The sequence below is a fragment of the Kwoniella bestiolae genome, chromosome 1, assembly GCF_000512585.2.
Source record: "Kwoniella bestiolae CBS 10118 chromosome 1, complete sequence".
In the NCBI taxonomy this organism is placed as follows: domain Eukaryota; kingdom Fungi; phylum Basidiomycota; class Tremellomycetes; order Tremellales; family Cryptococcaceae; genus Kwoniella; species Kwoniella bestiolae.
In genome coordinates, this window is record NC_089241.1 from 4870594 (window position 1) to 4885542 (window position 14949).

Genomic DNA, 14949 nt, shown 5'->3' on the forward strand with positions numbered 1-14949 from the left:
AAGCGTATAGATCAGCTCATGGCTCGAAATATCGGATCATCAGGATGGAGCCAAGCGTCCCTCCCGAGATGAATTAGGGAGTTTCAAAATCACTTACTATCCGATCGAACCAAACAAACAATATATCGATGCCTCCACTCTTGACTCTTCGTTGTGAACCTACTGTACTGTCCCTCTATATCTGTCTAGATCTCTTGGAGGAGAAAGACTGTCCAACTAATTATACACATATGTTCAACGATGACATGAGTCATACTTGCGATGATTCATGTACCTCCTCGAGACCATCAAGAACCAATTGTGAATTATGACATTTGGAGATGCCCGTCTCCGTTTTAGTCTCCGCGTCATATAATCCCCAGTAATCCAGGCACATCACATCACATCACGGACCATCGGATCAATCCAACCCGGCATTCCAGCGGATGTATTGGGATGCTTTTCGGATGCAGGACCAATCAACGATGCTCGTGAGTTGTCAAGCAAACATAAGTGCATATGGTATCAACAACAACTCTAAGCTCTACATCATTCCCAAGCCCATCTACTCATCTTCATCAGGAATCTCGATCCTAGGTCTATCAATCCCTGCTCTGCTCCCGCCCGGGAGATCAATACTAGACTCCTCTCTATGCCCTTGCCATGAGCTCTGCAATCTCGTCAATTCACCAACGAGGTCCCAGATCGTCTCATCCACTTTCCTAAGCACTTGTATCCTCTCGTCTAGATCTCCCGCCGATACCGTCGCATCTGTGCTCATAGGCCGACGATGTCCGGAAAGTAAATCTGAAGAAGAAGGTATCAATCTCGGATGAACTGTAGGTAAAGTTTCCCAATCGTCCAGTTCCACATTCTTTTCAACTTCAATCTCGGGCTCCACCACTTTCGCCTTGCCTTTTCCTTTCTCTCCCGATAAGGCGGACGACAAGCCGCCAAATCTCCTCAAAGCAGCTTCAGCAGCTTTCCTCCTTACTGCCGATTCATCCTCTACAACCTCTTCCACCTCGTCGCCATCATCTTCGTTCCCCTCAACTTTCGGTACAGGTCTTGCAGTGCCTGTAGGAGAAAAGACTACAGGAGGATTCGATGAGAAAGGGGTGACATGTCCTGAAAGCTGTGGTGTAGCAGGTACGGACAAGTGGGATTCTCTTCTCGATATTGGTGGTGCACGATTGGGATTGTCGGGCTGATTGGTAGATAAAGGTGATGGTCGATAGGTACCCATGGGATTGGAGCTGGGTCCAGCATTAGGAGAGGATTGTTGGTATCTAGGTGCAGCACCTAGAGGAGCAGGGAAGAACCGCCCAGGTACAATGGGACCACCCCATATTCCCCTCTGCAACCTTTCATCTACGCTATCCTCCCTTCGTGCTGCATTTTCCGAAACTCCAGCCTGTGGTGATGCCACTGTAGGAATACCGGGGGCATTGGGTACAGGATTGTCCCAGCCCATTCGAGGTAGTTGAAAGTACTCGTTATACGCTTGTTGAATGTTGTCTCTATTCTGCTGCTGAGGCGGCTGAGGTACTGCGCCAGGTTGGGCAGGTGGTGGATTCACTGGAGCTGCATTCCGCTGAGCAGCTGCTCGACCAGGTGCAGGCGCGGGTGTATGTAAGACATCTCTTCGGCTGTTAGCAGATGAGATATCAGCTTTGAATTGCGAGCGGCAGAAATGCGTCGAAAAGCTTACCAAGTAGGACAACTCTGTTGTCTCTCCAACCAACTCCTCAAACAATGGAAATGGAAGATATGTCCGCATGCCAACTTCTTGGGCGTTTCATTCGGTCCTCCACCATCTCCACTTCCAGTATTACCCTCTTGCTCCGCTACCGCACGGGGAATCATCTCTTCTCGACAGATGATACACGTCCTATCTCCACCTCTTTCCATCTCTTCTTCAGTTGCATCGGGATATAACGCGTCCATATCTCTTGTGGCTCTCCTGTATCTGATCAGATCACCACATCGAGAGACGAAGGATCGTAGAGTCATGTAGACATCTCGGAGGATATGGAGAGGGAGACCGTAATGGAGGAGTATGACAAGGAAGAATGATAGGTAGGTGAGGAGCTTCATGAAATCTAGAGTGAGGAAGATCAGCACGGCACGTATCGGACAGTTGAAGCAGTATAAGTTGCTGCAGTGGAACGACAACTCACCAACAGTCAAATCGACGTAAAATAACCACATGGATTTCTCCTCCCATGGTGGCGCATCTGCTCTTCCTCTAGCTCTTCTCAGGTCAACCAATCCCACAGTATACCTAGCAGCAGTGCCGAGTATTGAAGCGTTCAGGATAGTGAATTCAGATGCGAAGAGAACCATAGCCGATACACCTTCCGATAAGATAGCTTCGAGCGAGTATGATACTAAGGCGAAATCGAATATTGCTAATAAGAGGATGATGGAAGTGATTCGGATGTGATATAGCGTTGGTGGGCCTGGAGGAGGTATTTGATCCATCTGCGTTTATGAGCAAGCCAGGATGAGTGTCTATAACATGGGAAAGGCGAATAGAGGTATTCATGATACTCACATAATCTACCCTGTCCGCTGTGATCCAATGGAAGCATTTCAAAAACAACAGCAGCCCATACATGAACGCAAACGGCGCTGAGAAGTCGTCTCTGCGATATTCAGCAGCTGAATCAGCATTGTTCCCACACGATACAAGTATTGCAAGTACAGGGATCCGCATTTCACGTATTGGAAGTCAAGACTCACCTGAAAATGGTCAAAGCCAACAGCGACTCAGTCAAGAATATCCACAACCGTTCGAAAAGGTGCTACACATCGCGGACACGTCAGCTGGTCCTTGTATATTTATCCCTCACCGTTCAGCTGACGAGATTGGTGGTACTCACCTCATATTCGATAGCTCTCAATTGCCCAAAGAAGATCTTCTTCAGCCCTATCCCAAATAGGATGGTATTGAACAATGCGAAGTTGGCCAGGACCTGTCGATGTACCAAAAAATATCAAGATCAGCACTGAACCCTTCTCCCGGATCAGCCAGACCCATACGCCTTCCTCGCCATTAAGTACTCCCTTATCGTACCCCAGATCCTATGATTGAGCTTGAGCCATGGAAATCCGACAACTCACCATCAAAGCACCACTACTCCTCCCCAAGGCTACAGCAGCAGCATAGAAATTGGGTCTAGTATTCAGCGCCGAGTACACCACCCCACTAGCGAGGAGGGTCGAGGAGAGTCCGTACACTGCTAATCGAGGGACCATCTTGTACGAAGTTTCAAGGACAGGTATCAAGTCGACAAGCTCGAACGCTAGGTATTGCTATGACGGAGAAGGAATACCACTTCTTTCGACTGTACTTTGCTTTGCTATCCCCTCTATATCCTCATTTCAACCTTGTAAGTGTATTTCTTATTTCTATGATATATGAAATGCAGTGAGAGAACATGGAAGTAGGAAAGAGAAAGGAAAAAGGCATTGTTGCACTTCCAGACACGCATGTCATCATCAACTGGTTACTCGTACTTGTGACGTGTCTGTTCTGTCTCTCGGCGATCACCGCCATGGTCTCGTGAGTGGGGGAAGGTGAGTGCGAGTGGCAAATGCAAATGAACACGATCAAGAACCCTAGTACATGCACTGATTTAGAAAACATACATAGGAGCCTGGAAAAGAGATTGGAGAAGATACAGCAGTTCACAGCTAGGCTATATCAGGACCTGATCATTATACTTTAAGTTTGAGCGGATCGAGTGTCCATATTATATCACTCAAATTATCATTCCCATTCCAATGTCCATTCCCCGTTCAAATTACCTCCGACATCCCTAATTTTCACTCTTCCTACGCTCTCGTCGTATTCAATCTGACCGCCATCAATACCCTTTCCATTCAGACTGACTTTCGAAGGCCTGTTCCACACTCCCACGATGGTGATGGTGTTGAGTTGTCCATCAATATGATAATTCCCCTCAGGGGTTGAAGTCAGCTTCCCAGCCGAAGCGGTGAAACAGAGACATGTCAATTCGGTTACTACCCCATCCATCGTCTATCAGCTACTCTTCCCACTCAACCCATCAGAGGAAAGGAGAGGATAGCTCACCAGGATAACTATCCCCATCATCCACCTTTGCATCCCCCTCGGCATACCCTTTACCATCCAACACCACCAGCAATCCGTACCCTCCATCCCTCGTTTCCTTTACCGTATACTCCGGTTGATCATATACCAATAACACACTTCCACTTCGAACGTGTACACCTATCTCTCCTAATGGTAGGTCAATGCTTACGTTATCATACTTGGAATTATCGAGTCTGGTGTGGGTCCACCAGTCTACCCAGAAAACTCCATTGTCATTTGGGAATACACCATAGACACTTGATTCGTTTGGCTGTAGAACGGGTGTAACCAAGATAGAAGATCCTATAAGGAATTGTGAATCGACGGAAAGGTAAGACGGGTTGGCGAATTCGTGGAAAAGCGGTACGACGGGGGGTCTAGAGCAACATATCAGATCAGTATACCGTTGTGGCGCACGATATAGTCGATGTGGACACTCACGCTCCATATTCCGCTGCTTTAGCGAAGAGGGTTTGCCAGTAAGGTAACATAGCATATCTAGCGTTGATAGCTTTGATACTTGCATCTCGTACCGAGTCCCACACATATGGCTCTTGGGAGAGGGCGAGTCTGCGACGGACCGGTATCAGCGTCATTTCGGCGTTATTGGATGCGATCGTAAAGTGACATACTTGGTATTGTGATTCTGATTTCATATATTAAGTCAGCTCTTGGATCATTAAGCTACGTCTCAGTGTTGCGAGCTCACCCTGTAGAACGGGAAGAACGCGCTCAATTGTATCCATCGATTACAAAGCTCTTCATCGGTGTTACCGTTCTAAGTCAAAAGTCAGCTTAGTTACTCGGCGCCTCAATCGGGGGAGCTAACTCACAAAGCCGCAACTGTCAATCCCACAATCATGATTAGCTGAAACATCGCAAGACCATGGGGAGATGACGAGCTTACGTATCAGGTCCGACCATGGGCTGCAATAACAAGGTATCTTTATGAGTTACAACCTACTTTCGTGGGGGGAACAAGATAAGTTGCACTTACAATACCAAACAAGTTGAACTGCAATACACCTTGAATAGCCCTCTTCATATATGCGCTAGAAATCAAACAATAAGAACACTCAATCCACCTCTTGATTGAAGCAAGGTAAGGTATACTTACAAGGTAGAATAGTTATCTCCAAGCCAATGAGCCGTCTTTCGTCCCTACAAAAAGCATTTTGAATGTGAGTTGAAGATCCCGGCAGTAGCCCGAAAAGCTTAACTCACTATACCAGCGAAAGTAGACCTAGCCACCATGAACGGTCTTCTACCAGGCTTAAGATCCAATAAGGTATTATGAGTAGCCAGTTCCTCCATGGTTCCCCAGAGACTATTTTCAAGAATTCACATTGTCAGTCCCCCTATTTACGGTAGGTATTGAGTGGGATTGAAAACGGAGGTATTCACTTACTTGTGCACATTGTACTCTTGCAATCCACCATAATGCGTAGCATTGGGACTAACAGTCTTAGCAGACAACCTACCAGCCTGATTCCTAATAGGATAAGGAGGTTCGTCAACGTATTGTATTTCCGGTATGTAAGATGGTAGATCCGGTGTAGTCGAGCCTGAGCCACCATTGTTTCGCTTGGCCTGTTGGATTTCGACGGTGTATGATCGACGGAGGGCAGTATTCTTGGGCGCAGTGCCATTTTGACCGTAGGTGAGAGTCCCGTTCACAGTCTGTCCTTCCACGTCAGCTGATCTATCATCACGTCCGGGCTAGCTGCGAGGTCATAAAATACACGTACGACGTTACCACTATATCCAGATATGTTTGGCCAGTATCCCTCTGGGAAATCCACGGGAGGTGCTTGAGGTGTGTAGTTGGCTAGCAAAGTCCATTAGCGTGTTGAGATCTGTTCGATGCGATACTCACGAGGAACTACCGTAGTATCCTCGATGGGAATAGTGGAGTTGGTAGCTGATCCGTCGACGAAGGATGAAGGCTCGTTCATCTGCATCCAGGGAATCAGCTTGGGGGCGCGAAGTGCTATGAATCACTCAGCTGACATCAAGCCAAATTCCTGAGAGAAAGTCAGCTTCGTATACAGTTATAGACAGGAATCGCGAAAGCTCACCATCAAAGTCTACAACTTGACTGAGATTGTAGAACGCTTCAGTCCATACTTGCTGCATGTTAGGGTTGAACCAATCTACCAACATACTCAGCTTCTGCTTTCCAGATCCTCGAAGGCGTTTTTCTGTGGGGAAGCTGAGGTGACTTACCAGGGAAGACAGTAAATCCTACAAACGACGAAAGAGAGCCTCAGCTGGGAGCCCTATGAATGGTAAAGGAATAGCTCACCTGGCCATACTGCTCCGACATATTCTGTGCCATCAGGGTTCTTCATCCATACATCAAGCTCGTGACCTCGAGAGTACACGTCGAACTGATATAACCCTCTGTCAGCTCGTTGATATGATCATGACTGGCTATATATCGGACTTACCACATCAGAATCGTTATAGAGATATCCTGGAAACATGTCGCACAAAATCAGCTTCTTAGCAAACCCTGATCTGAGAACGTAGTATAGTTGACTTACCAATAGCAGCATCGATGATAGGGATCTATAACAATGTCAGCTGCTTATCAAATCTCCACATATTATTGGTAGCTCACGTAATGCTGATTCATAGAATGCAACTCATCGACAAAAGCTTTGTACTCGTCTGGAGCGTAATTTTGGTCAAATTGGAACTCCCTATAGGCTCTCATCCCTATGCAATATACCATATTAGCTACCTTCCATAACTAGGAGAATGCCAACTAATGCTACATGCTACTTACAATCGATATCATTCCATTGCCTATTACCCAAAAGCAAGAGATCAGCTAGGATATCGAGGAAGGTAGACGTTTTTCATAGCAGACTTACACTTCCAGAGGAATCCCAGCCTCTCTCATTCTGGTTACTGTAGTTCTCGTATCGTTCACTGAGGTATATCCCCATCTACAAAGGTGGAAACCGAATGACCATTCTGGCATTACTTGGGGAAAGCCTACTGCTTGAGCATATTGGGATGCTACATCATTGGGAGATGGACCGGAGAAGAAGTCTACAATTTGAAGTGATGTCAGCTTTATTATGAATGTCACCTAGGAAGGGAATTGGTCAGGGCCAAAGGAGCCAGACGACTCACAGAAATCAAAGGTTCCTCCAATCGCTCTATATTCGATCACACCATCTCTCAAGATCACATCCATTCCATTAGAGCTAGAGTTCGTATTGTCAACTGGACATATCGAAACAGACGTGAGCACGCATCACTCACTTGAGCAAGAATACACCATGCGACATCAACTTCTTGGGTTGTTCATCCCATCTCACTTCCATGTACATCGGATGAACGCCGTCTAAAGCGATATCAGCTATCCTGCCAGTCCTGTTTCTGTTCATCAAGGGATAGCTTACACATGTTTTCATCAACTGGATCACCGACATCCCTAGTCCAGAAAGTCTGCACGGTAGCCGATTCATTCCTTCTATATCCCGTTCCAGCCTGTACGTCACGTCAGCTGAAAATCCTGCCGCGGGACACGGATCAGTAGGATCAGATGACATACGATAACTTCTCCCAGACCATAGATGTTCGCCCCATTGGGTAAAGCAGATGACAATTGGAGGTATTGGTCTTCCACTATAAGCGGATGAGAAGGCAAGACCGTATAATTGCTGTAATTGCCTTGGATCTGAATAGACTCATCGTATGTCGGGATATTCTTTGATCTCGTATCAAACAATACCGCATTGTCTTCCTTTCTGGTTATCCAAAATTCGAACGGGTTACTGTTGTACTCGAACTTCAGATCGCTTTTGTCTTGTGAGCAGTCATCGGACGACGGTCGAGGTAAGACGTATTGAGGGACCTGATATTGGTGTATGTCATTGTCGTAAATATGCACATGGAGTCTTGTAGACGTTTCGTATTCTACCGAGACGGTAAGATAGGAGATGTCGTTACCGTATGCTGAACATTTATCGAGGAGGGTGAGGTAGACCAAAAGACCGCCTGATGAGCTTGGAGCGGTGTGGTCGACGTAATAACCTAGATCATCTTCATCAGCTAGACTACACGCTGAAAATAAGGTATGATGTAGCTGCTAGATGGAAGAAACTCACCTTTGCATTGAGTTACATCCCCCGAGAAAGCTGCCTGCTGGCTCAGAACTGGTGTACTACCAGGTGTAGTTTGTCCAATATCCCTAGCATGTAAAATATATTCGGATACTGGTCTAGCAATGGATGCTAGAGGCAGAATGAAGGTAGCAAATGTGGTAGCCCATCTCATGTTGGCTGTCAATTGATATCAGTACTTTTACTGATACTTGAACAGAAGATGAAAGAAGGATCAGTGAGAGATCATCTACGGAATCGAGTTTATATATCTACCACTCATGGTTTATCGCTCTGCTAGTTATCAAATCCCCCCCAAGGGTCTCTCTCAGGGGTCCCGTATCACCCCATGACGAGCGATCATGTACGAGTACATCTGTTATAACCTGTAGCGGTAAGAAATACATAAACATCCCAGTCCATTTAATCGCTGTTGATTGACCGTACGAGGAGAATGACGATCCCCTTCCTTGGTCGGTCCGATTTCCAACATGCCTTGAAAGAACACGAGTCACGAGGGCTATGATCAAACGCCTTCAGAGTAGTTTCGAGCTAGTGAATCCCGTAATTGTGGTCATACGTGGGTCCCGCATATGCCGCCGGGGTGAACGTACGTATCGCTGGACTGACATAACGACATTTATAGCTGGATTTGATAATCCCCTCCTAGCTTTGAGCAGACAGAGGGGGAAGAAACCCATTTTAGCGTCGAGTGATCACATGCATCCATCCATCCATCCATCCATCATGACAGCAGGTGGTCAACCTCCACCACGACCTGATAGTCTCGCGGGATTACGGCGATATCTCCGTTGGTGGCGTTCTTGCATCAAGTGATCCCAAGTCCCAGTGACTTCCACTTGCCGCGGGCAGATTTCTTTCAACTTTTTATTTTGACTTTGGTTTGCTTGAGCTTGAGTGAGAGTAGAAATAGTTATTACCCCTCTCTCTCGATATCCTCCTACTTACTCAAGAATTAGCAAAACAGCTCAGTTGTCGAGCTATAAGTTCGTCAAGATGGCCAAAACATCCAAAGCGTTCAAAAAGTTTGCTTCGTCCGGTAAACTCAAGGATCAAATCGCCAACAGACGATCCAAACAGCAATCCAAGAGGAAGCAAGATGACCGAAAAGCACAGAGGCAGAAACAGCGTGGTAATGCCGATGAATCAGATCTAGAAGGTGGAGAGGACGATGACGAAGATGATGAGAGGGAAGCTAGAAAAGTTGGTGATGCAGGTGTAGGTGGGAAGGCGGGAGGAGTAGCGAAAACCGTGGACGAGCTGTTCGGGAAAGGCGGTCTGGATATTGAGGCCGGGGATGAGTCCGAGTTGGAAGAGCTGGACTCAGAAGATGAGGATGATGAGGAAGAAGACGAAGAAGAGGGTGAGGAGGATTTGCTGGATGAACAAGCTATGAAAAAGGCCATGAAGGATTTACAAAAGAACGATCCTGAATTCTTCAAATATTTGAAGGAGAACGATGAAGATTTGTTGGACTTTGGTAAATCCAAGGGAAAGGCCAAACAAGATGATGAGGACGAAGCGATGGAGAGTGATGATGAGGGCGTAGAGGACGAGGATATGGAGGAGGAAGAAGAGGAGGAGAGAAAGAAGATTAGTGTGAATGGGAAGATGTTGAGAGGATGGCAAGAGGGTATGCTCAAGGTTAGTTACCGGGTACCTGGTCTGAGAAAGTCATTGGACTGAAGACAGAAGCTGACAAAGACTCATCATTCAGCAACACTCCATTCGATCTTTACGAAAGACGCTGGTAGCGTTCCGTGCTGCTGCTCACATGAATGAAGATGATGGCGATCAAGGAAGTGGTTTAGATACCAAATATTCCATTGACAGTGCTCAAGGTGAGATCGGCCGCTATGCCACACGATTGAATACGTGATTGAGCTGACTTTCTCATCTTGCTTAGTGTTCAACAAGCTTGTCATCACTGCTCTCAAGTACACACCCGTTGTAGTCGCTCATCACTTCCCTTACAAGACTTTGCCAACCGGCAGAATGTGAGCTTACACAACCTTTATCCGCTTTGCCGTATTTTAATGTGCTGAATCAAGTCTGACATTCCACAGCAAACTGCAACAACTCAGAACACCCAACCAATCGCTCAATCGACTGATCCTCTCCCACTTTTCAACCCTCTTACATCTTATCAAATCTCTCCCTACCACCCCTTCTTCACTATCGTCAGGATCGACCGACGAAGATGCAGGCTCTTTGTTACTTGTAGCTATAAACGAATCCACCAAATTGCTACCATGGATCATGGGTGCTAGGAAACACTTGCGAGCATACTTGAAGGTATTATTGGAACTCTGGGGCTCAGCAGGCGATCAAGTTAGAATTGCTGCTTTCTTGGCTGTTAGGCAGTTGTTTGTTATTGGTGATGATGCTGTCAAAGATTTGTGCTTGAGGGTGAGCGATAACAGATCCCACTCCTAGACCGACCTTATCTGTGATCTGCTTCGACTAACTCTATGGTGTAACATAGAATATCTACCGATCCCTCTTACCTCCCCTCCGAAACACCACTCCCCACACCCTCCCTTCCCTCAATTTGATGAAGAATACCGCCTCCGAATTGTACCAACTTTCACCCTCATTATCTTACCAACATGCGTTTGGTTTCATTCGTATGCTCGCCGTCCACCTACGAAATGTGATCCGTTCAAGTACGTCAGGGGGATCGGGTGGGAATCAAGAGGCGTTCAAGAACGTGTATAATTGGCAATTCGTCCATTGTATCGATTTCTGGAGTCAAGTGTTGGCTGGTTCAGCAAGCATACAAAGTCTGAAAGATAATGGTGGACTGGAAAGTCCCTTAAAACCTTTGATCTTCCCTTTGACCCAGATCAGTTTGGGTGTTATCAGGTGAGTCATGATCTCCCCGCATACATCTCTACCATCTTCTCTTGTATCAAGTCCGGATAATCATGCTAGTTGATGGGATTGAGTTAATATCCTTTACATATAATCAGACTCCTCCCTTCATCTCGTTATTTCCCCTTACGATTTCACATCCTCCAGTCCCTCATGCGAATCACCCAAAAGACCGGCACCTACATCCCGCTCGCGCCATTCTTACTGGAAATCCTTGATTCATCCGAATTCAAACGATCAAACCCCAAGAAGGTCACATTGAAACCATTAGATTTCGAATATATAATCCGAGCTCCAGCAGCATACCCCAAAACCAGGATCTTCCAAGAAGGTCTGGGAGAAGAGTTGGTCTTCCTCTTAGGGGAATATCATTCGTTGATTTCACTCAATATCGCGTTCCCCGAGATCGTCTTGCCTATCCTCATCACACTGAGGAGACACATCAAGAAATCACAAGCTGGTTCACCCAAGGTTGTCTCGCAATTGAAAACCTTGATAGATAAGTTGGAAGCTACCAAGACATACATCGAGCAGAAGAGACGGAACGTATCGTTCGCTCCTCGAGATAGAGCTGAGATAGATAGGTTCTTGGAGAATGAGGTTGTCGAGAGTACACCTATAGGAAATTGGATAAGGCTTCAGAAGAAGATTAGGGAGAAGAGGAGAGCGGAGATTGAGAAGTCTTTTAGGGAGAGACAGGGTGCGGGCGACGATGAGGATAGCGATTAGTCAGTTCGATGTCAGGCGGGCTTAAGAACGATGCGATGATTGGGATTGTTTGTTGATAGATTAGTATACATCGATTCTATGTATGTGATCATCTATGTCTCATTGGTTCGACTTACGGGTTTGCAATCCGTAGGAGTGAATGATGCGGGCGTGACAGTATCTTTGTCTGGAACGGGGACCGTGCGGGGACCGTGATTGAGAAGATTGTTAAACTTCTTCATCCATTCATACATAAGCGGAACAACAAGTACCATACATACTTCGGATTCGACAAGGCCACGACTACTACTATAATAATGTATATAACTTATTGATCTTCACTATACTACCAGACACCCAACCATACGGCAAGTTGTCTTCCTCTTCTTCTGCACTCTTCATTCCACTGTCTCTCTCTCTTTCACCACTTATACCTCAGACATCAGAGTGACCTCGGCAGTCTAGATACTTTCCAGATGTACAACATCAGGCTTACTACTATTGACCGCATACTTCTTCTCATCGTAATCTTCCATCTGGCCAGCAGGTGACCCGGTACCAACACCGTGTCCGGCGAACTGGTCCACAACGGTACTAGCGAATTTCCTGGCCGATACCTTGTTCTCAAACAGGACATCCAATTCACCGTAGGTCCTATCCTTGGCTTCTGGTAGTCTGAAGAAAGTCCAGAGGAAACAGAGCAAGCAGAATCCGGCCCAGAACCAGCCGGTCTTGGCTCCCCAGTTGAGTTTTTGGGTGTTGAGGAAGTAGGGCATGATGATACCGTTAACAATACCGATGATGTTGTATGCTACTCGGGCGATACTATTTTAGGAATGTTGATTGTCAGTCCGTCTGTCGTGTAGCTATCACCATATGAGGAAGGCTGATATTTGGTAGAGAGGAATATAACTCACACGACGGTCTTGGCTCGTAATCTAGTTGAGGAGATCTCTCCGACGATGGTGTAGCAGACTGGTCCGACGGTGGCATCGTACAACGCTGTGTAGGCAAGTAACATAGCTCCGATTGCCCATCTAAGCAGTGCATACTCATTCGTTAGTGAAACAATTCTTCGAAAAACGACGAAGAAAAACCTTTTTACTCACTGAGCACCACTGTTTGATCGAGAGATAAAGCCCATTCCACCGATGACCAACAGGAAACAGATCATACCGAACAAACCAATCAGGTAAAGTCTTCGTCGACCGAATCGAGTCATCAAGAACTGCGAACACATACACACAAACAAGTCAGGTTTGTGATTCCAGGATGCGACTCCGTTTGTATCACTTACCCAGGAAGAGAGGGTACCGCAGATACCCAAAGCGTATTGAGCGATCGAAAGATCGAAAGCGTGGGTAGTAGCCAAACCAGCCTGTTCAAGGAAGAAGGTCGAGTATCCCATGAATGCGGAACCACAGAGATTCTGGATCATCCAAGCGCCCGAAGCCACTTCTGTCCTTCGAAGATCGACACCCTTGAAACAGTCCCAGTAGGAGGTACCAGCCGACAATTCCTTCTCGATAGCGTTGGTGTGGACCATGAGAGAAATGGAGTTCTCGACCTCTTCTTCAGTAGGGTTGTTGAAGAGACTTCGGATGGTCTTTCTAGCGGCTTCGTGTTGGCCCGTTCGGACTTGCCACCATGGTGATTCGGGGGCGAAGATCGTTCCAATCAAAATCGGGAGAGGCCAAATCCCTACCACCGCCCATCCAAGCATATCAGCCCCGGCCGTGCACAGGCAGGGCATGTTAGGAAGAACTCACATTGCATAGCGAACGGAAGTCTGTATGCCCATTGAGAGTCCCATTGCAATACTCCTCGAAGAACACCCGAAGCGATCACTTGTCCAATAACCCAACATAGGTTGACATAGGCGGTCAAATAGGGACGAAGAGCCACAGGTGAAATCTCAGCAGCATAGGCCGTAGTCAAAGTTTGGAATACTCCCCAAGGAATACTAAATCACGGTCCTGAATGTCAGCCAGCATCTCATGAGTTCCAGGATGAGGTTCGGCACATACCCTTGTAAGATCTCACCAGCGAGTAGAGTTTCAATATTTTTCGCGAAGAATGGGATGAAGATGGCACAGATCATCATTGACAACTGCGATGAGAGCACGTGTGAGTCAACCTTTGCTGTATTGCTGTATTGAGCGAAGAAGTGTCACTCACAGCAGCAATCATGGTTTTCTTATACCCGAATCTCTCGGAAGACCAACCGTTGAGACAGAGACCGATAATCTCACCAACCTGAGCACCATTAGATAAACCAGCTTGCCATGCGGCGGTGATAGTGTATGTACCATCTGGGAGCTGTACTCCGTACTTCTGGGAGAATTGAGGCAACGCGTAAAAGTTGTTAATCAGGACTACATCGAAACCTTCCATGATACTATCGCAAGAAACGTCCTCAGCTCGCTACACACACGTAGTGAAGCAACGAGGTGACTTACATGGCAGTGGATAACAAGATGGACCAGCCGGCTGCTCGGGGGTATCTTCGAAGAGCCTCTCGAAGAGTCAAGCTCTTTTCAGCGTCGACGGCCGCTCGAGCAGAATCGACAACCTCGTCATAGTTGTCAATCTCTCTCTTGATGTTATCCAACACCTCCTGCTCGGTGGTGACTAGATCATGTTCGGATGACATGATGATTCGAGTTGATTTGGTTTGGCTTGGTGCTTCAAGCTAAAGTGAGTGTAAGACCGTCTAGCTATGTAGCTGTAGAAGCTGTTGGGGGGTGACTTCTCTCATTGACATTGAAGCACAACATCTTATATACCCATCACCCCAGCTCCCATCTCATCTGATCAACCTCGTCTACTCCAAGCCATAATGGGGCTTGGCCGTGTATCAAAATAGTAAAGGTACGTACTACGATGGGATCATCTTTCTGCTGATCATTGCGGGATCCCCTTGGGGCAAACCGAAACTTTTGTTCCTCGGCCCCATATTCCAAACGCCATCGAGCGTCGTCTACCTCTGGTGAATGAGACAGAACAGCAAATCTCACGTGAGAAATCCCAATTCACGTAAATTTGGGGGGCTCAAAGTCATCTGCCGCATAGCCAAATCGGGGTATGGTAAAACAAATTGCCAATTTTACACATGTAAATGCGTACATT

The 14949-nt window shown here is 46.7% G+C and overlaps 4 protein-coding genes across 4 annotated transcripts; 1 reads left to right on the forward strand and 3 right to left on the reverse strand.

The window, feature by feature from the left end:
• Positions 1 to 544: 544 nt before the first annotated feature.
• On the reverse strand, positions 545 to 3240 carry I302_101843 (uncharacterized protein; the record flags this gene model as incomplete). Its single annotated transcript, XM_019187223.1, has 7 exons — positions 545 to 1628; positions 1691 to 2081; positions 2160 to 2463; positions 2537 to 2627; positions 2725 to 2786; positions 2865 to 2957; positions 3106 to 3240. 7 exons carry the CDS (start codon positions 3238 to 3240, stop codon positions 545 to 547), a joined length of 2160 nt encoding a protein of 719 aa, XP_019050101.1.
• Positions 3241 to 3754: 514 nt separating this feature from the next.
• On the reverse strand, positions 3755 to 8392 carry I302_101844 (uncharacterized protein; the record flags this gene model as incomplete). Its single annotated transcript, XM_065869372.1, has 27 exons — positions 3755 to 4008; positions 4079 to 4476; positions 4541 to 4669; positions 4732 to 4745; positions 4809 to 4877; positions 4933 to 4942; positions 5007 to 5026; positions 5097 to 5151; positions 5217 to 5260; positions 5324 to 5426; positions 5508 to 5779; positions 5848 to 5927; positions 5976 to 6054; positions 6110 to 6123; positions 6178 to 6252; positions 6326 to 6343; positions 6405 to 6489; positions 6550 to 6575; positions 6646 to 6670; positions 6723 to 6820; positions 6891 to 6910; positions 6979 to 7159; positions 7244 to 7317; positions 7376 to 7457; positions 7516 to 7603; positions 7668 to 8149; positions 8224 to 8392. The coding sequence occupies 27 exons, from the start codon at positions 8390 to 8392 to the stop codon at positions 3755 to 3757; spliced, it is 2964 nt and encodes a 987-aa protein (XP_065725444.1).
• Positions 8393 to 9234: 842 nt separating this feature from the next.
• Positions 9235 to 11841, forward strand: I302_101845 (uncharacterized protein; the record flags this gene model as incomplete). The annotated part of the gene is made up of 6 exons (XM_019187225.1): positions 9235 to 9882; positions 9956 to 10079; positions 10145 to 10235; positions 10305 to 10647; positions 10724 to 11103; positions 11211 to 11841. 6 exons carry the CDS (start codon positions 9235 to 9237, stop codon positions 11839 to 11841), a joined length of 2217 nt encoding a protein of 738 aa, XP_019050103.1.
• Positions 11842 to 12281: 440 nt separating this feature from the next.
• I302_101846 (uncharacterized protein) lies at positions 12282 to 14473 on the reverse strand (the record flags this gene model as incomplete). The annotated part of the gene is made up of 8 exons (XM_019187226.1): positions 12282 to 12645; positions 12738 to 12857; positions 12930 to 13048; positions 13118 to 13521; positions 13590 to 13783; positions 13848 to 13930; positions 13999 to 14218; positions 14280 to 14473. The coding sequence occupies 8 exons, from the start codon at positions 14471 to 14473 to the stop codon at positions 12282 to 12284; spliced, it is 1698 nt and encodes a 565-aa protein (XP_019050104.1).
• Positions 14474 to 14949: the final 476 nt, after the last annotated feature.